The sequence below is a fragment of the Muntiacus reevesi genome, chromosome 10 (assembly GCF_963930625.1).
Source record: "Muntiacus reevesi chromosome 10, mMunRee1.1, whole genome shotgun sequence".
NCBI classification, from domain to species: Eukaryota; Metazoa; Chordata; class Mammalia; order Artiodactyla; family Cervidae; genus Muntiacus; species Muntiacus reevesi.
In genome coordinates, this window is record NC_089258.1 from 7,778,052 (window position 1) to 7,798,838 (window position 20,787).

At 46.1% G+C, this 20,787-nt stretch overlaps 1 protein-coding gene across 1 annotated transcript; it reads left to right on the plus strand.

Annotated features, from left to right (window-relative positions):
- Positions 1-1,885: 1,885 nt before the first annotated feature.
- LOC136176464 (small ribosomal subunit protein uS14-like) lies at positions 1,886-2,056 on the plus strand. Its single transcript, XM_065946690.1, has one exon. It carries the CDS (start codon positions 1,886-1,888, stop codon positions 2,054-2,056), a length of 171 nt encoding a protein of 56 aa, XP_065802762.1.
- Positions 2,057-20,787: the final 18,731 nt, after the last annotated feature.

Here is a 20,787-nt window from a genome sequence, read left to right on the forward strand (position 1 = left end):
TTGTGTTCACCACCACCACCCCCCAATCTTCGAGGCACATCCTCTACCCCTGTGGCCCACATCTTTGGACAGCCCACATGGCCTGTGTGCACCATCGGCCAGGAGCACGCACCTCAGACTCAAGCATGGAACACGGGGTGTCCCCCCACGTGGATAAATACACATTTCCATTCTACATACCCCCCCACACACCTCTACCAGGGTCATGGTAAGGTGAGGGTGAGTCATCTGTCACCCTGTGGGACCTGCTGAGCCAGCATGATGGGGAGCCCCTAGCTGACAATTGTGGCCTCAAGGAACCAACACCCCATGTGGGGCCCGCCCTGCCACCAACCTATAGTATCCCCCCAACACTCCACGTCCACCCTTTTCACCTCCGGCCCACACCCTGAGCCAGAACTCCTGCCAAGAAGGCACCTCTAGGCCTTTGAAATGTGTGTATCTGCAGCTGAATTAGCTGTGTATCAAGGGCTCCGTCAGACTCCTGCTGTTAAATACAGATGCCCAAAGAGAAAAACCACAATGGCAGCAGGACCCATCCTCTCTCCCCTCTCCATCCAAATCCCAAGTCACCTACATGGAAGCCCTTCCTGCTGATGATAATTCACACCTCTTGCTCCTCTGAGCTTGAGTACACTGGAACCAAGAGCCCCACTCTGGGCCCATTCAGGCTCCGGCCAACATGTGTGCGCCTGTCCAGGAGTCTGTCCCTGAGACTGGGAGCTCCCTGAGGACAGAGGGAAGAGCAGGAGGTCAGAGCAGCCTCGGTCAGTGTACTGTCCATGGGATGAAGGGAGCTGGTAAGGTCCACCGGCCCTGGTTCCTCACACCCTGTTATCAGTAAGTCAAGTCTTGCTGGGTCTGAAGAATTTTCTCAAGTTCCTCCTATCTGCCAAGCATATCTGTAAATATTCATCAACTTTATACATGCATTAAGAAACGTCACTCCAAGTCTCGCTGTCTTTCTTGTCTGAACACATGTAGTCACTAAGAATGCGGGCTCTGAAATCAGACTCCTGGTTCAAATCTCAACTCTGCCACTTACTAGTTATTTAATCTCTCTGGGCCTCAGTTTCCTCATCTGTGAAAGGGAGGTAATAACACACACGAAGTGCTCAAGAGAGAGCCTGGTCTGTAGTAAGAGCTGCGACTTTGCTGCTACTGTTCTCCCTCCCTCCACGAATCCAAGGCCTTGAAAGCTGTCCCTAACATTCCAGTTTTCACACAACTGGTCAACATGATCTAAACACAAATCCAATGGGATCTCTCTCGCACTCAAAATCTTTTTGTGGCTCCTGAAATGCCTTAGGATGGTGTCTGGCTCCCAAGCCCTGCTCACAAGGCCCCCCACGTCTATCCCAGTGCTCCAGCCTCACCATCTGCCCTCTCATTCTGCCCTGAGCACCTGGTCTCCCCTGGACATTTTCTGCCTGAACCCTCTGTCCCACTGTGTGCTGGTAAATGCTTAACACCTGGTTTTCTAGAAATAATGTGCATGTCTATATATGTACACAAATCTATTACAAATTTTATTGGTACAAAGTTGTAAAATAGTACACGACTTACAAACACTATTAAAGTATACAGTGTTCTTTATTGAAAATTCTACAGCATCAATTGCTCGATAGAATGCTCTCTTTGATTTTTGCCAACCCTCTATGTGTAGGCAACTTGTGGTTGCAATTCATTCAGGATCTGACAAAATCCGATCATGAACAAAGGCTTGATTACAATTCATTTCTGCAAAAAGTCATTCACATCATTGACTAAGGAGCACAGTTTCATCATAAGTGTTGGTTGATAATTTTCATTTACGTTAAAGAGCAGGACAAAAGTAAAAGAATAAAGATGTAACCTTTAACTTCGTTGCAACCGAGAAAGCAACATGGGTCATCAGCAGCTCTACTGGAGCCATCCGAAAAAATTCCGCCAGGGTTCTCCCTCTTGCTGGGTCTGCTCAAACCAGCTCGGTTTGATCTGGAAATACGGCCTCAATATGTGCTGCCAGTGTTTCCGCCAGTATGCGAAGGACATCGTCTTCCTTAAGTTGGACTAACCGAACTCCCTTAGAAGGCTCATCAAGCACGTCAACCTTAGGCGGAAATAATACTAGCTCTTTGTATATAAAATAAAAATTTTCAAAACTTCAAAAAAAAAATAAAGATGTATTAAAGCATCAGTAATTCACCAATGACATGTGATCTTTTTTTGCTGAATTGGATGGTGGTTTTCAAATACTGGAAGAATATATCCCTAGGATTTTGTGCTATTCACAACATAATGGCTATAGACATGATAAACTTTCATGTTTCATCTGCATTAATGTTTTTTCTATCACTTTCTTAGGTCTAGACAAGGGGTCAACAAACATTTTTGTTAAGGGTCAAATAGAATATTTTAGGCTTTCTGGGTCATACAGTCACTGTTACTACTAGGCTCTACCATGATAGTGTGAAAGCAGCCACGGACAGTTTGCAAACAAACGCACGAAGTTGTGTTCCAACACAACTTCGTTTGTGACCGCTGCAATTTGAATTTTCTCATGTCTCAAAATATTCTTAACCATCAAACAATATAAAAACCATTATTAGCTCACAGGATGGATTTGACCTGCAAGCTGTAGTGTGTTAACCTCTGGCCCATGTAATCAACAAAACCACAAATTAAGCCCTGCTGTATATGGTGTCATTCAGTTTCAATGATGCAGGGAATCACCTGTTGGTTCAGTGGTTAGGGATCCTCGCTCTCATTGCCAGGGACCCAGGTTCAATCCCTGGTCGGAGAACTAAGATCCCACAGGCTGCATGGTGTGGCCAAAAAATAAAAATAAAACACTTTTTCAATGATACAAATACCGTCACCATGGCTGTTATCAAACTACTAATGTAGAGATGAGCAGCAGTACCCCATTATGTATCTCCTCCACTCTAAAGATTCAACAGATATAAATAACCTCAAGAGTATAACATGTGGACTTCTCTGGTGGTGCAGCGGTTAAGAATCCAGCAGCCAAAGCAGGAACAGAGATTCAATCCCTGGTCCTGGAAAATCCCACATGCCACTGGGCAACTAAACTACTGAGCCTGCGCTCTAGAGCCCATGTACCGCAACTACTGAAGTCCATGCACCCTGGAGCCCGTGTTCTGCAACATGAGAAGCCACTCAATGAAAAGCCTGAGCACTGCAGCTGGAGAGGAGACCCCGCTCCCCGCAACGTGAGGGAAGCCCTTGCGTGGCAATGGAGACCCAGCGCAGGTTAAAAAAAGAAGAAGAAGAAAAAAAAACATAAGATGTAATAATGATAAGGAAGTAATGAGTTTGATTAGTTATTACCTTTGTTTTAAAAATAGTTTCTGTGATTACACATTTATACAATATAATTTTTAATAATGGCTGTGTTTAACAAGGGGTTTGCCAAATTCCTGACAATGTAACAATTGGCTCTTGTGAGCCTGTTGAAGTGGCTCCAGAACCTTCTCCTCCACCTCTGCTGTCCCGCACACCACAGCCTCCCTGGCAAATGCCCACTGACCCTTGCAGACTCAGGGTCCCTGATACCTTGGCCATAACCCCGGGCTGGATATGGTGCCTTCTCTGAGTTTCCACAGCTGTCTAGGCTCTCTCCCAGAGCCAGTAAAGGCTAAACTACCTCACTTACTTTCCTGCTGTTTTACCCCGAGGGGGAAATGAGGACAAGGATCAACCAACCATCTCATTCACCTCCAAATTCCAAGGGCTTAGAAAATACCTGGCAAATAACAGGTGCTGGATAAATATTTGTGGGATGGAGCAGTGAGGGGCTGAGGAGCCTTGGGGAAGAAACCTGGAGCAAAGAAACAGGATTAGCAAAGAGGATTGATGAGAAAGGCTTAATCCCTGGGTTCAGAATGTCTGCCTAGTTGTTGGAGGGGCTTTTGGGTTGGGATATCTCATCAGGCTACTTGTACTCTAAAGCATTCCTCTGCCCCAGTGGGTCCAGGCTCCCCATTCTCCAAAATTTGAGAAGGAATTTATAAGAGAGACTCCCTGATCTTTGGTGACAAAGTCAGCGGATGCTTTGTCTTTGGTAGGCAAGTACCAAGGAGATTGTCCCCATTTCACAGAGGAACAGCCAAGGTCCGGTCCTGGCAGGCACCTGAACCAAGCCTGAGGTGTCCCAGAGCTTCCTCTTCAACTGTGAGTCCCCCAAGCCCTGGCTCTGAGCTGCAAGCTACCTTGTCTCCCAGGTCATCCTGTCTAGCTCCCCTACCTTTTAACAAGACAGAGCTGGGCGGGAGGAATTTTCCCCACCCTCCTGGGAAGCAGCCCAAGTAGAGACATCTCATCCTCCCTGATCCACCATCACCTGCCCCTCCTATAGTCGCACCTAAATCCCTTTTGCTTTCATGACAACACCTATCCTTCCCAGAAAGGGACCTTGGCTCCCACCCTAGAAGTGACCTCACCAAGGGGCTGTTCTCCATCCCCAGCCCCTCCCCAACTCCAAGGCAGAGCCAGGAGCTACCTAGCGCAGCCCAGCTAGTGTGTCTGCAGTTCCTGAAGGCTGTCACCAAGCAGGGTCAGCCGACCTGCTGGAGCCACCTCTCCCATCTGCGACCTTCGCCTGGGATCCACCCCTGCCCACCCCCTCTCTGTGACACCTGCACACACACACCCCATCCTGGGGCCCAGGCTCCACTGTCCACCTGTCCAGACTTGTCTTCTGTTCTGTTGGTCAATACACCCAACCAACCTAGCCAGTCCCCTGTGGTAGAATACCTCACTCAGGTCAGTGAGAGGAACAGGTCACCAAATGCCCCAGTTTTATGAGTGAGCAAAGTGAGGCCCCCCCAGAGGGGCTTGAGAGTGTGGACCTTGAGAGCCAGCACAAGGCCTCGGGGTAGGCTGGCTAGTGGCAGGGACAAGACAAAATTTGGGGCTGGATCCTATGCCTAGGAAGGGCCTCCCTGCCATGCACAGCCACTAGCCAGGAGACTCAGAGGGCTCCCTCGAAGAAGCTGGTGGTGCCAGAGGAGTCACAGGCCAGAGTCAACCCTGGCAGAGGACCACCTTGCCCTGTAGAGTTTTGAAAAGTTGGACACCTTTGACCTCACTCCCAGTTCATTGGAGAGGGGAGGAAAACAAACCAGTTTACCCAGTAATCAGGGTTCTTAGCAGTGGCATACTACTTGGGGGTGGGGTGGGAGCAGTCCTCCCTGGGGACAAACAGTAGGGAGCACATGACCCAGTGAGAACTGAAAAGCTACCAAACTGACTAAAAGTCACTATGCTTCTTATTATCAGCAGCAGTAACAATTCTAAACAGTGTCAGGAGTAAAATACTCCTGATGCTGAAACTGAAGCTCCAATACTTTGGCCACCTGATGCAAAGAGCCAACTCATTGGAAAAGACCCTGATGCTGGTAGAGGTTGAAGGCAGGAGGAGAAGGCAGTGACAGAGGATGAGGTGGTTGGATGGCATCACAGACTCAATGGACATGAGTTTGAGCAAACTCCAGGAGATGGTGAAGGACAGGGAAGCCTGATGTGTTGCAGTCCATGAGGTGGTAAAGAGCTGGACATGACTTAGCAACTAAACAACAACAGAAGGGATAGATCGCTCCCAATCCCCGCCTCCCCGCACCCCCCCTCCCCAGTACACATTCACTCCCAAATTCTTGCCTATCTAATTCACATTATTTCTTAAATCATAAGACAATTTCATCCCCTTTGGAGAATTTATGGATCATTCAAGGGCATCATCTTTTCTTTTTTCTGAATGTCAACTTCTAAGCATCTTAAAAAGTATTAATCAGTTCCTGGGATTTTCCCAGGAGTCCAGTGGTTAAGAATTGGTCTTGCAATGCAGGGGACACGGGTTCGATCCCTGGTCAGGGAACTAAGATTCCACATGCCACAGAGAGAGTAAACCCAAGGGCCACAACCATTAAAACCCGAGTGCTCTGGAGCCAGCAGGCCGCCGCTACCAAGCACCTGCGCTGCAACTAGCAAGTCCATGGGCTGCTACGAAAGATCCCACATGAGTAATGAAGACCCTAAGTACTGCAACTGAGATCTGATGTGAAGTGAAAGTCACTCGCACGTGACTTAGTCGTGTTCAACTCTTTTCAACCCCATGGACAGTATAGTCCATGGTATTCTCCAGGCCAAATACTGGAGTGGGTAACCGTTCCCTTCTCCAGGGGATCTTCCCAACCCAGGGATAGAACCCAGGTCTCCCGTGTGGCAGGCAGATTCTGTACCAGCTGAGCCACAAGGGAAGCCTGATGCAGCCAAGTAATTAATAATTTTTTTAAAAAAATCAGTTCCTTCAAGGGTACTTGTTTCATTCATTATTCATTACTCATTCATTCAACAGCCATGGAAGGCCTACCAATTGTTGGGTATTGGACCTGCCATGGAAAACAAGTCATGGCCCAGCGCAGGAGAGCTTACAAGACTTATAGGGAAGCTGATGGGCAAACAAAAAGCGACAATGCAGATATCAGAGGTAATAAGTACAAAGGCCCTTTGGGGTTGAGAGAAGGGGCACCTAATCAAGCTGGGGGGAGGATGGCACCAGGAAAGGCTTCCTGGAGGAAGGGACATTCACTTTAACAGCTGAGACATGAGAAGGAGTTGGTTAGCCAGGCAAAGGAGTGTGGACCAGAAAAAGTATTATTTCCCCTGGAGAAGAGACAACTCATGCAAAGGACCCGAGGGAGCATGAGGAAATGCTAAGAGCAAAACTCTGTGCCCCTGGCATGGGAGTGCGATGGTGGTAGAGAGGTGAGTCTGAGCCAGACTGTGAGCTGCTTCTACTTGTTCCTGAGAGGGATGGGGAGCCACTGAAGGGCCGTCAACAGGAGAGTGGCATGCCTAGGGTAGTGTATTAGAAAGTTGAGCATGACCAGAGCTCAGAAGGCATGAATTTGAGGTGGGAAGCAGAGAAACTGGTTAGGAGGCAGCTGCAGTAGTGAACTGAGCCACTGAGCACCCACACAGTAGTGAAGGCAGGAGATGGTGGTGGTTGGAACAGAGAGAGGAGCATTAGGGATGGAAAAAGTGATCCGGCTTGTAAAAGACTGACTCTGAGGGTGTAGGAGCCCGAAGTGTGGAATGACTTTCATGTTTCTGGTGGGGGTGGTGTGCCTCTCTGAGATGGGAACAAAGGAGGAGGCATAGGCTCAGTATATAATCAAGTCTTATTTTCATGTTTTTGATAAGATCCTCAAATTCACATTGTTTTTGTTCTTTTTTTTTTTTTTGGCTGTACTAGGTCTTTGCTATGCTCAGTCTTTCTCCAATTGTGGCAAGTTGGAGTTAATCTCTAGTTGTGTTGTACAAACTTCTCATTGCAATGGCTTCTCTTGTTGTGGAGCACAGAATCTAGGGCATGAGGACTTCAGTAGTTGAGACATGTGGGCTTAGCTGCCCTGTAGCATCACATGTCTTCTTAAAAACATCATCACTCGTGTGAAGGTTTTTTAATTTTGTTGATCAAGGCAACCCCCACCCCAAACACTCTTTTTGTGTAAGGAGGGGTTACTCTGAAGAATTAAAGTGAAAATTAGTGATGTAGCAGGGAAGAACAAATCTGACTCCGTACTGGATCTGTTTATTTTACATTAACCTTTGTATTCTGAATAACCTACAAGTTAATCACTAGGGCTTCCCTGGTGGCTCAGGGGTGAAGAATCCACCTGCCAATGCAGGAGATGTGGGTTTGATCCCTGGGTCAGGAAGATCCTCTGGTGAAGGATATAGCAATCCACTCCAGTATTCTTGCCTGAAAAAAATCCCATGGACACAGGAGCCTGGTGGGTCCTTGGGATCACAAAGAGTCAGACACAACTGAGTGACTGAGCAACAACAATCACTAAAGGGATGGCACCTATAGCTTGAAGTGTATATAATGGCCCATCTCTGAGAACATTGCCTTCCTGCCTGAGTTTAAGCTAAAATATCTTTGCTTAGCTCATAGGAAACATCCCTTCCTAATGAGGCCCATTTGTGCATAGCTGCAGGAAAGAAGAAATTAACACATCGCCTCTGAAGTCTGGCTAGAACCAGGAAATATTTATAACAACTCATCACCTCTTTAAAATTTTACCTCCTCACCTTCTCCTTTTTGCCCTGTGAAAGAAACTAGCATCCAATCCCAGGCAAGGTGGTTCTTTGGGACACTAGTCCACCATCTTTTCTGTCTGCTGGCTTTCCAAATAAAGTTGCTACTATCTCGATTGATTGGCCTATCGTGTGGTGAATAGTATAGCCTTGGAATCGGTAACAAATTTTGGCAACGTCGAATAGGAACCTTGCTGCTCTCGGCCAGCCAGCCCAAGTAGGGGAATTCTCAAGTAAGGCTCAACAGCTACTGGAATCACTTGCCCTGAGGATTTTCCCTTCAGAATTCTCTAAAGCAGCTGTAACTGCCCCAGTGCTCGACAGTTGGAACAAGGAAGGGCTCCAGACAGTAGGGTAAATGACTCTGCTGTTTATAGCTGGAAACTTTATTCCTCTCTGTTTGGGGCTTTTCCCTCAGAAATTAGCCAGGCTGTTTGTATTTAAGTGGAGTACTCTGTTGGAGAGAGGAAATAATTGCTGGACATTTACCAGTTTTGTGGACCAGTTCCTATTTTTCTTTTTGGGGCTTCCCAGGTGGTGCTAGTAGTAAAGAACCCACCTGCCAATGCAGGAGACATAAAGACACGGGTTCAATCCCTGAGTTGGGAAGATCGCCTGACGGAGGGCATGGCAACCCACTCCAGTATTCTTGCCTGGAGATTTCAATGAACAGAGGAGCCCAGCAGGCTATAGTCCACAGGGTTGCACAGAGTCAGACATGACTGAAGCGACTTAGCACGCACACCTTCTTTTGTTTTTTTAGATGCTAGCATTTGTGTGCACCATTTGCGGGTCGTCTTGCATTTCTATCTGTAAAAGATGAGGAATGTTTCATCTATCCCTAAAGAAAGTTCTCTGGGGTGCATTGTGGATAAGTGGTCTGATTTCAGCTATGAACCCATGACTAAGAGGAAGATGAATAATGCGTGGTCACGGTCCCTGTTAGGAGCTCCCCATTTATGTAGGATTATCTTGGGGCCCTGCGTACCATGTACTGTCACCCTTGCTGTGTTAATTATGTTCTTTGCAGTCTTCCATGTCATTGATCTGGATCCAACAACTCTCTAAGGAGTTGCATTGCATGGGGTTGGGTTGATAGGTAAAACCACAAGTGCAAACTTGAGAGTTTATTTAGGGTTTTCTTTTGTCCTTTGGGTTTTTAATTTCATTCTGTTTTGGTACTGTTTCTCCATTTATAGCCAAATCAGTTTAGTGATGTTGAAAACTTTCGCAATATCAAATGGAGGAAAGAAACGGAAAAGAACAACAGTAAAAACCACCATCTGTGCTCTTGTCCAAAAGTGGGACATTCCCAGGGAGAAAAGAAAGGTGATGCTTGGTTCCAAAAATCACCCAAATGCCCAGCCCAGAATTCTGCCTGATTGGTTGATACCAAGGCAAAAAAGGCATTCTGTTAATGGTTAGAGAGGATCAATCGTTTTACAATAAAACATGGAGGAATGGTGGCCTTTGAATGACTCTATGCAATCCTGCAATTAGAACTATTCTGTGATAAAAGAATTCCCTGGCTAGGGACCCAGGTTTAAACCCTGGTCAGGAAACTAAGATCCCACAAACTGTGCAAAATGATTCCTACCCCCACAAAACTATTCTGTGATTAAAATTAAAAAAGGAATGAGATGAGAGTGAGGATTTGTTATTACCCGAGCCACTCCAGCCACTATGCCCAGATATCCACCCCTTCTACTGCCTCCGGTTCCTATTCTCAATTCCCAGCACTGGGGCTTGGTGGATGACCAGACTGGCATTGCTTCTTTGTGGTTTGCTTACCTCTTTTCCCGTCTGATGTAAGGGCATAGACAGAAGCAAAATGGACTGTTTTAATCTCCTCAGATAGCTCACTTTGGGAATTCCCTGGCTGGTCTAGCGGTTAGGACTCTGTGCTTTCACTGCCAAGGGCTTGTGTTCAATCCCTGATTGGGAAACAAAGATCCTGCAAGATGCGCGGTGTGGGGAAAAAAGAAAAGCTTGCACAAACAAATGCACAAACAATGCAAATCAATAGACTTCACACACACACATACACACACATACACAAACACACACACACACAAACACACAAACAAATGCACAAACAATGCAAATCAACAGACCTCACACACACACATACACACACATGCACAAACACACACACAAACAAATGCACAAGAAAAGCTTGTTTTGCCAGCATCATTTATTAACATCATTTTCCCTTTCCTGTTGATTTGTGTTATTTCCTTTATTAAATTTTAACTACTTCTAGCCCCTACTAGAAGTAGTTTTTAACTACTAATCTGTTTTCTTTCTCTATAGTTTTGCCTTTTCCAAAATGTCTTATAAATGGAGTTAAACAATGTGTAACCTTTCTCACTTGGCATAGTAATGAGATTTATCCATGTCATTGTGCCTATCAGTAACTTATTGCTGAGTTAAATTTCATGGTATACTTATCCGTTCCCTAGTTGATTTGAATTATTTCCTAGGTTTGAGAATAAAACCACGAGTTACAAATTTTGTGTGCACAGTTGTTTTCATTTCACTTGGGTAATAGTGAAGAGCAGGGTTGCTGGATCATGTGTTTCGTCTATGTTTACACTAAAAAGAGCGTTGCTGAAATATGTCAGGAGACTAATTTAACTTGGATAAGCCCTTGCCAGTTGCCCTGTTATGGATTAGAGTGGCTCCAAGAAGCAAACTTAAATTAATCCCTCTTGAAATATTGTATGGTAGGCCATTCTGGAATGTCTACCATGCAGAGGAGTTTGTGAATGTCTTTTAAAGGACTTAGCAGTCACCAACCATGTTAAGATATTAGGGACTATACTAACTTATGTCTGTGACTTTGCTTCCTATAGGTTTGCCTGCCCAACTAAAGTGGTTCTACAACCCTTCCAACCCAGGGATAGTCTCCTCAAAACCTGGAGAAAACAAGGACCTGAACATCCTGGGGAGGGCATGGCAACCCATCCAATATTCTTGCCTGGAGCGTCCTTTGGACAGAGGAACTTAGTGGGCTACCGTCCATGGGGTCACAAAGAGCTGGACACGACTGAAGTGACTTAGCACAAACATCAGCTTGCTGCTAAGTGGACAGAACGGTACGAGACCCTGAAGAACATTCCCTCCTCTATTCATTAGCTGGGATAAGACCAGGGATTCAAAAAAAAAAAAAAAAGACCAGGGATTCACCACACCCTAGTAAAACTCACTCCTCTAGGAACTGGATGGAGCAAAGAAAAATAGACTTGATCTTGAGATCATAATTTGCTGTTGTGAGCCAAGCCTCTTACCAAATAAGAAATGATGACTTTTGCTCTTCTCTTTAGTTTAACCATGCTGGTAACAGCCACTTTTTGAAAAGGACCAAAGAAGAAAATAGCCCCCCGCTTTCTATAAAATTTTGGCAGGGTATAAAGCTAGCATAGAGCAGAACATCCTGGAGTTTATGTGTGTATTCGAGTGCTTGTCTAAGTGTTGGGAACCACAAAAAGAGAAGCCATGTATGCCCAACTAGAGACTCAGGAATACTTCTAGTCCCAAACTGATCAATTCCATTCCACAATCATCCCATCAGTGCCCCTGTTCAGCAGGAAATAGCCAGAGCAGTTGCTGCCCCTTTCCCACAAGAATGAGGAATGGACATTGACAGTGGGGAATTGTAATAGGGAAGAACAAATCTGCCTCCATATTGATCGACTCTATTACATTGAGAGATGACGCAAAGGAAGCTCATTAACTCACACTTTATTAATCATTCTTTCATTCAGGCCTGATGCTGAGAGATAGACAAGAAGAAGAAGAAGAGCCTGGCCTCGTAGAATTTACAATCTAGTGAATCAAAAAATAATGTAAGGAAAAAATAAAGAAAAGTTAAGGAGAAAAAAGTCATCTAGGGACTTTCCTAGTGATCCAGTGGCTAAGACTGTACTCCCAATACAAGGGGCCTGAGTTCAATCCCTGGTCAGGGAACTAGATCCCGCATGCCACAACTAAAGAGCCGGCATGCCACAATGAAGACGGAAGATCCTACACACTGCAACTAAGACCTGGTACAGTCAAATAAATAAATATATATTAAAAAATAATAAAAATCTAAGATTGTAAAATACTCACACATTCACATAAAACAATATTTTTGCTGTTCTGTTGTTGTTTTCTTTTACAAACACAGAGCTTTTATTATAAAAGTAATAATTTCCATCATAAAAATAAATTCTCACAATTCAGAAACAACAAAATGTCTATTGATTCTTTAATTGTTCTAAGTACTCTGTTGGCATAATTGTAAACAATTCTGTACACGCCTATTTGTATAAAGCATTTTTCACCTAATGCCATGATTATAGAATAATTATCAACTCTTCAGAACCATGATTTTAATGGCAAAAAGGTGAGGGAGGTGGGAGGGGGGTTCAGGATGGGGAACACATGTAAATCCATGGCTGATTCATGTCAATGTATGGCAAAAACCACTACAATATTGTAAAGTAATTAGCCTCCAACTAATAAAAATAAATGAAAAAAAAAAGACAAACCATACTTTATTTAATCTATTCTCTATCATTGGGTATTCAGTTTGTTTTCAGCTTTTTAAATTTTATATTTCATTTTTTTCACTGGTACATATATATTTGTATTTCAATGTTTCAATAGTAAAAATTACATTGCAGTGAAGATTTTTGGGCAAAGGCTTTGTCTACATCTTCAATTATTTTCCTGAGGATAAATTCCCAAAAATGAACTAACAGGGACAAATAATATGAAAAATATCCAAGTTTACTCTAACTCTTTGTATATTTACTTCTCAAAACCATTGGGTTTTTTTTTTAATTTTATTTTTATTTTGTTTTATTGGCCAAGCCACACAATTTGCAGGATCTTAGTTCCCTGTGGTGGTTTAGTCACTAAGTCGTGTCCAATTCTTTCAACCCCATGGACTGTAGCCGGTCAAGCTCCTCTGTCCATGGAATTTTCTAGGCAAGAGTACTGGAGTGGGTTGCCATTTCCTTCTCCAGGGATCTTCCCGACCCAGGGATCAAACCCAGGTCTCCTGCACTGCAGGCAGACTCTTTACCGCCCCTTACATTCTAACCACTGGAACATCAGGGAATACCCTCAAAAACCATTAGTTTGTGATGTGAGGAGAGGATCTAATTTTTGCTTTCCAGAAATCAGAAGTGATCTTCTTGTGGTACCCTCTTCCCATCAATCCCTTGCTTCTTCCACCTCCTTTGGAGAGCAGAAAGATGAAATCAAGAGGTGACATTACAAGCTGCAGTTTTCTTTGCCCTAATTACAGCAGTGTTATCCTTTGCTCTGGGAGTAACTGACTTTCTCTGTGTCCTCACTTTCTGATGAGTAACAGGAAATGTGCTTCTCTGCTTGAACTTTGTCAGAAGCGCTTGTGCCAAATCAGCTAAAAAGCTCTTGAAGTGCTCAAAAGTAAACAAAATTAAAAGGGACACTGAACACACAACAGGGAATGAACAAGTCAATGGATATGTACATACTTAGCACAGTGCCTGTAGTTAAGTGCTCAATAAATAGTATTTATTCACTCAACAGACATTCACTGTGTCCCTACCAAAAGCCAGTCTTTGTACTGGACTTTGGGGACCTGGCAATGACCAAGACAAACACAGCTACCATCCTCCCAGGGTGTCCTGTCTGCTGGGCAAGACTATCTTAAACACAGATGATTATACGAAGAAGTAGTTGATCCCAAGTGTTACATATCAAAGTACGGGGGCGCTATAGAGTGTATCATGGGGATTAGGTAATTGAGGGACAGAATATCAAGGAATTTTAAAAAGGGAAATAGTCTAGTTAGTTTTTGTTTGTTTTTTTTTTGGACATGCCATGTGGCTTGTGAGGTCTTAGCTCCCCAACCAGGGATTCAACTCAGGCCCATGGCAGTGAGAACGCCAAGTCCTACCCACTGGACTGCCAGGGAATTCCCAATAGTCAGTTTAACACATGGAAATTCTAGGCCTAGGCTGAGTGGGAGGAACTGCCAGGTGGCAGAGGTGCAGGCAGAGAAGACTCATGGCTTCCTGGCACGGCCTCTGCCTAGTACTCTGGGAATAAGCGTCTGGCCCCAGGGTCCAGACAACACAGTGAGATGAAGCTCCCATGGCTAGAGCAGGGAGCAAAGGTAAGGAGCTTGGCAATTCCAGATATAGAAGCCCAGAGGAGACCAGAGGCCGGAAAGGCAGGGGCAAAGGCTCAGAGGTGGGCATATGATGAGAAGGTCTACACCAGAGGGGAAAGCCCATTTTGAGGCTTAGATGAGGGGCAGGAGACAGGAGGATGGTGATGTTCGTGATGGCAGCAGACAGAAATGGATAGTGCTGGTGAACTAACAGGGGGTGGGGAAAGGAGGTGACAGTCCCGAGCACTCAGAGGTGACAGGAACTGGGTCAAGTGCCAGCATGGTTAGGAAAGCGCAGTAGTAGTTGGGATGCAGGGATGTGAGGAGGGTGGCAAGTAAATGACAGGGTGGGAGATGCGTAACAGGAAGTGTGGGTGGTGATGAGGTCTGTGCTGGTTGCAAACTACAGGTACCCACCCTGCCCCCTTCTCTGGACCTGTTTCAAAATCAGAACTCTTTCCTAGGCTGCAGGTCCCATGACTCAGTGCCGACCCATCAGTCAGGCTCAGATAAGATCTCTGGGCGCAGCCACAGTGCCTGGGGCTGACTGGGCGCCCTTCTTGGCTATGCCCAGACCCATCAAGTAACCTCTGTGTCATCTCTGCCTCCTTCTTCCTGGGTACACATCCAGGCCCTTCTGAGACCCGGCAAGAACCCCCAGCCTCCCTCTCCTTGGAGAATGCAACTTTTGCCACAACTGTCGTAGCCAAGGATCTGTCGCTTGCACCAGTTTCTTCCACAGCTGACTCTTCTAATACTTTGTCATAACCGTTCCCTGGAAGGAGAGAGAAAAGAACATGACCTGCAAGGGGAGGTCTGGATAATCCCATTCATTCATCCTGCAAATATTTATGGAGCCCCTTGCAACAAATGAGGGGCTAGCTTTTACAACAAAACCTGTGTTTCCTGTCTCCATGATGCTGAGTCTCAAGGACAGACATGTAAATGGCAGTCACAATGGAAAGAGAGCTCTATTCTCTTTAAATGAAGGGGCACGTGTGCTAAGTCACCTCAGTCGTGTCTGACTCTTTGAGACCCCAATGACTGTAGCCCAACAGGCTCCTTTGTCCATGGGATTCTCTAGGCAAGAACACTGGAGTGGATTGCCATGCCCTCCTCCAGGGGCTCTTCCCAACCCAGGGATCAAACCCTTATGTCTCCTGTATTGGCAACTAGCGCCACCTGGGAACACCCTTAATGGAAGAGGGCAGGCTACTTTTTAAAACCTGAGGAGAGTGAGTTCCATTAAAGCAAAGTGCAGAATATATGCTAGTGATTTTTTGCTCAACTGAATACCAAAAATGTTTAGAGTATAGTGAGCAATATAGAGGGAGAATGTGAGGAGGGAAGGTAAGAAGGGAAAGAAACCCATGATGTGGCCAGAGGTTAGGCTGCCAAGTAGGATAAAGGGCCAGTGAGAAATCACCACTGGGGAGGCGCCAATGTGGTTTCCAAGAACAAGAATGTCTGATACCCAACTTGAATGTGTTTGTGCAAAGTAAACTCCCTCCATTTCCCCAGGCCTTCAGCAGTGTTTTACTAACATAAAGACCTGCTACAAAAAGGGGATTTCTTTCTCTTTCTTTCTCCCCTTCCTCCCTCCCTTCCTATCTCCTTCCCTCCCTCATTTCCTTTCTGCCTTCCTTCTGTCATCTAAATCTAAGACTGTTAAGAAAAAAAAAAAAAGACTGTTAAGAACTCCAGAAGAGAATCACAGAATCCTAGAGCTAGAGAGGAAGTTAAAGACCAAATAATCTCATGCAACACCCTCTGTGGTCTTGAGGGGTAACTGAAGCAGGGTGGTGGTGGAACTTGCTTTGGGTCTCTGAGCAGCCTGATCCTCTTGACACCCGGGCCTTTCATCATGCTTCCCTTATTTTCCTGATCTGTTCACTGTGCATCTGAATTCCATCCAAGGCAGGGTCTGGCACCCACCTGGCTCCTCCTTGTCCCCTAATTTGGTGATGGATAGGCTTACAGAGACCACTAAGCAAGAGCCTTAGGAAGCTTCAGTTTCCCAGATATGCCGTAACCAGGCTCTTACCCGACGTGGCCCCACCCACTTTCCAATCTTACCTGGCACTCTAAGCTCCAGCCACAGCTGAACTCCTTCCAACTTTTCCAGGGAACTTGACTTTCTGCCTCCAGGATTTTGCACAAGCTGTTACCTCTACCCAGAATTCCCCATTTGGCTGATTCCTTCTCTCCTTCAGGTTTCAATAGAGAGGAGAATTGGGCTGGCCTTAAGGATAGGTGACCCAGGCCTTTAGAAGGGCCCTGTATTTGATTTAACACTCCTGCTGTCTTGAAATTCTAAATAATTCTTTAATAAGGGGCCCTGCATTTTCCTTTTAGAATAGGCTCCCAAAATTATGTATCCAGTCCTGTAGTGTTTTGTTTTGGTATATGTGCATATTAAGTTACTTCAATCAAGTCCAACTCTTTGCAACCCTATGCAGTGTAGCCCACCAGGCTCCTCTCTCCATGGGATTCTCCAGGCAAGAATAGTGGAGTGGGTTGCCATGCCCTTCTCCAGGGGATCTTCCTGAACCAGGGATTGAACTTGCATCTCCTGCATTGGCAGGTGAGTTCTCTACCACTAGCGCCACCTGGGAAGCCCTTTGTTCTGGTAAAATGTCCCAATTCCCAATCTCATCTGTTCAATTATATGTGTAGTCTCCTCCACTAATTAGTCTTTAAGTTCCATGAAGATAGGAACTATTTAGTAGGCCCTGGTTTCCTTTTTCCTGAGTCTTTGTTTCCATTTGGGAATCAATTTTGTTCAGATGAAGCTGACATCTCTCCTGAGGCCAGAGATGGAATATGTGACTTAAACTGATCTAATCAGCTGAGCCATGCTTGTGACTCAGGGCTGGGTATGACACCAAGCAGGTCCAATCAGAGTGTGCCTCTGGATATTTGCTAGAACTGCCATGAAAAAGATGCTCCCTCTAGTCTGCTCCTGCCAGGTATTTTGGAACCATAGGAGAACTCAGGCTTGGGATGAGGCTGACACCATGGGAAAAGGAAAGGAAAAGCAGAGTGAATGTGAGGACTGGATCAAGCCTCACCTGAACTTTCGCTCTGATTTTTCAGAACCAGTGAATCACCACAGTTGCCCAAACCAGATCGAGTTAGATTTCCTCTTTTGTGCATGCAGAGACTTCCTATCTGATCTTGCATATATAGTTTGTTCATTATAGTAATCCTGGTACCTACCACAACCTGGCATGAGAAAAATCCTCAATAGATATTTGATGAAGTAATATGCAAACAAATAAATGAATTAAATATAAGCCCTCTGGCAGAAAAACCAGAGGTACTACGTTACACATGAGATCTTTCTAGGAGCTTTTCTACCAAGTGTATCTCCTTGACCTTCTATACCTTAAAGGACCTCAGCAGGTCCCCCTGTTTCCTGGTTAGAGCCCAAATCCCCGGGACAGGCCAGAATTTACTCACATCCTGTTCATTCCCAGGCAGCTTGTCGTTGTCTTCTCTGCAGTCAGGGATCCCTGGGCTTAGAATTTATCCCCTGAGGCTGGGACCTAGGTCTGTACTAGCACTATCTGAACCAGTAGCTTCATGCAAGTCACCTCTATTTATTTATTCACTTATTTTCTTACTTAAACCATAAACATTTATTTCTCACAGTTCTGAAAGCTGGGAAGTAAAAAACTTTTTAAAATATTTATTTATTTATTTATTTATTTGGTTGCATCGGGTCTCTGTTGTGGCGCATGCGATCTTCTTTGCGGCAGGCAGGATCTTCCCTTGAGGCCCACAGACTCTCTAGTTGTAGCATGCAGGCTCCCGAGTTGTGGCCCACAGACTCTGGAGCTCATAGACTCAGTAGCTGCAGCACATGTGCTAAGTTCCTCCAAGGCATGTGGGATCCCCGATCAGGGATCAAACCACATCCCCTACATTCTAAGGCAGATTCTTAACCGCTGGATCACCAGGGAAGTCCCCAGGAAAATACAAATGCTTTTAAAAATTATTTTCCATGATGGTTTATCATAGGATATTGAATATAGTTCCCTATGTGATGCAGTAGGACTTTTTTGTTTATCATCCTATACATATAATAGTTTGCATCTGCCAACTCCAAACTCCCACTCCATCCCTTCCTCTCCCCAACCCCCCCCCCGCCTCCGGTCCCCCTGGAAAACCACAAGTCTGCTCTCTATGTCTGCAGCCACCCGCATTTGAGACTCAGCCTCTGGCTCTGCAGGATGGCAGTGAGGATGTGGAGCCCCTGAGTTCAGACGGTGAGATGGCCCTGACTCTCTGGTTGCCCAAGATTCTACACTTCTGTGACACAGATAGGCAGCTCTACCAGCTGGAAATGGGGAGTCCGTTTTAGTCCATTTTAGTCCATCCTGCTGTTCTCTTTCAGCAAGTATTTGTCAGGAGTTACCCGGTGCCCCGCCCAGCCACTGAGACTCTCATTCACATGCTCTACAGCTCCTGCTTCCTGACCCCTTGCCCTGAAAGTCTGGGTTGTGACCTGAACACCTAAAGGCTCCCCCAAGCCCACACCCTGACCTCTGTGATGTCCACCTCTTTACCCCGTATCCCTACACTCAGCACCACCCACACCAGTCTCACTGCACAGTGTGTGGCTTCTGGCAACTTGCAAGCAGGAGTGTATTCAAGCTGGGTAAACGTGTACTCAAGTGTGAGTGAGTGTGTGGATGTGTGCTTAAGCATGCATGGCTGAAAGTGTATGTGTTTGTAAGGTCATGGAGTGAAGGTGAGTGTCAGAGCTTGCCTGTGGATGTGCTGGGTGCACAGGAGTGTATCTAGGCGTGTTTGAGCACCTGAGTGTGGATGAGTGCATGTATGCATATAGCTGGATTGAATGTAAAGTGAGTGTGCCTCAGTGTGTAGTCAGTGAGCATGTAAATGCACTTGTATGAATATGCACACACACTCCCTACCTCCCTGGAATTCCCTGCAGTCCACTGCCTCTGTGGCACGCTGAGCTTTCACTACTGAGAACACAGGTTCAGGGAACTAAGAAAAATGAACATGTCCCTCCAGACTGTCACCAACTACGACAGACACACCCTCATGTGTATGTGGTCACACTCGTACCTCTTAGGGCCAAAGGTAGCTCAAGCTATCTACCTTTAGTCCAATCAAGGGGGGACTTTGTCCACAGGCTGGGGTCAATTTCCCGTCTCCATCCTTGATGTGAATCTGGGGATCCCTCTGCTAAAAGCTACCTTTCCTGGGAAAGAGCTTCCTCAGATGGGGACCGCAGCCTGCCTCCCTGCTTAAACCAGCCCCCACCCCACTTCTCCGCCTTCATCCGCTTCTGTCCAGGCCCTGGCAGTGACCCTGAGCAGAGAGGCAAAGGATGAGGGTGGTAGGCAGGACGTTCCTGGTACCTCCTTGGCTACGGGAGGACATCTCCATGGAAATGAGTGGTGGACCATGTCCAGATGATTATCAGGATTCCCAGAGTCCTCCCTCCCCTCTCCCAGTCAGACCTGCTTGACTCTGAGCACAGTGAGGAAGACTGCTGAAATAAGTCCATCACTCCCGTCAGGGGCATCCAGAAAAAAGGCAGGGACTTCCCTGGTGGCTCAGATGGTAAAGAATCTGCCTGCAATGCGGGAGACCTGGGTTTGATCCCTGGGTTGGGAAGATCCCCTGGAGAAGGGAATGGCAACCCACTCCAGTTTTCTTGCCTGAAAAAAATCCCAAGGATAGAGAAGCCTGATGGGTTACAGTCCATGGGGTCGCAAAGAGTGCGATATGACTGAGCGACTAAGCGCCGCACAGCAAAGAGGTTAGTGGACCGAAAAGGCTTCCCAGAGCAAGGACCAGAGAAGCTGGTCGAGATGATTGCATCCGGTTTAAGCCTTCGTCCCCAGAGACCTCTGGAGACAGAGATGAGTGACACACACCCCTTCTCTACACCACATTGTGTCTGACCTGAAGGTGTGACCAAGGGTCCAGGCAGGTGTCAGGTTTGCCAGTCTTCAATCCCTTGATAAGCTCACCTCACTGGCAAACTCAAGCTGATCCATAAGACATCCGTGACCCTCAGGCCTCCTCTCCTTTGGCCATATGCAGAGTTGGCAGGGGGCACAGAGACCCTTTTCTTCCTCCCAAAGCTGCTGGAACTCCCAGTGCATTGATGAGAGCTGGAGAAGATCCCCCAGTGTCATGGTAATTGTCCTGGGATCTGAAGCAGGAAGGCAGTGAGCCCTGAGGAAGGGCTTCCTGGCTAGCAAATAGACCAGATTTGGAAACATGCAGACCAGGCTTTTTGCTTCTGTTTTCAACTTCCCTGAAATTAACTCTCTCTTTCTAAACCCCTAATGCATCACATCAACCATTCTCAACCTCTACTGGATCCCCAGAGTCCCACAAAATGTGGGGTGTCTACCTCACCTTTTCTCAGGAGCCTGAGCTTTCTGGAGAAGTGCCAGGATGGCAAAGGGTCTGTGGTTTCCTCTCCCCTGGTCCCAGTCTTCCTAGGGAAAGTTGGCTCCTCTTGAGTTGGAGGGCCTGAG

What these genes read in the sequence shown, in the direction of transcription:
- LOC136176464 (XM_065946690.1), top strand. Translation starts at nt 1,886, where the DNA reads ATGGGTCATCAGCAGCTCTACTGGAGCCATCCGAAAAAATTCCGCCAG.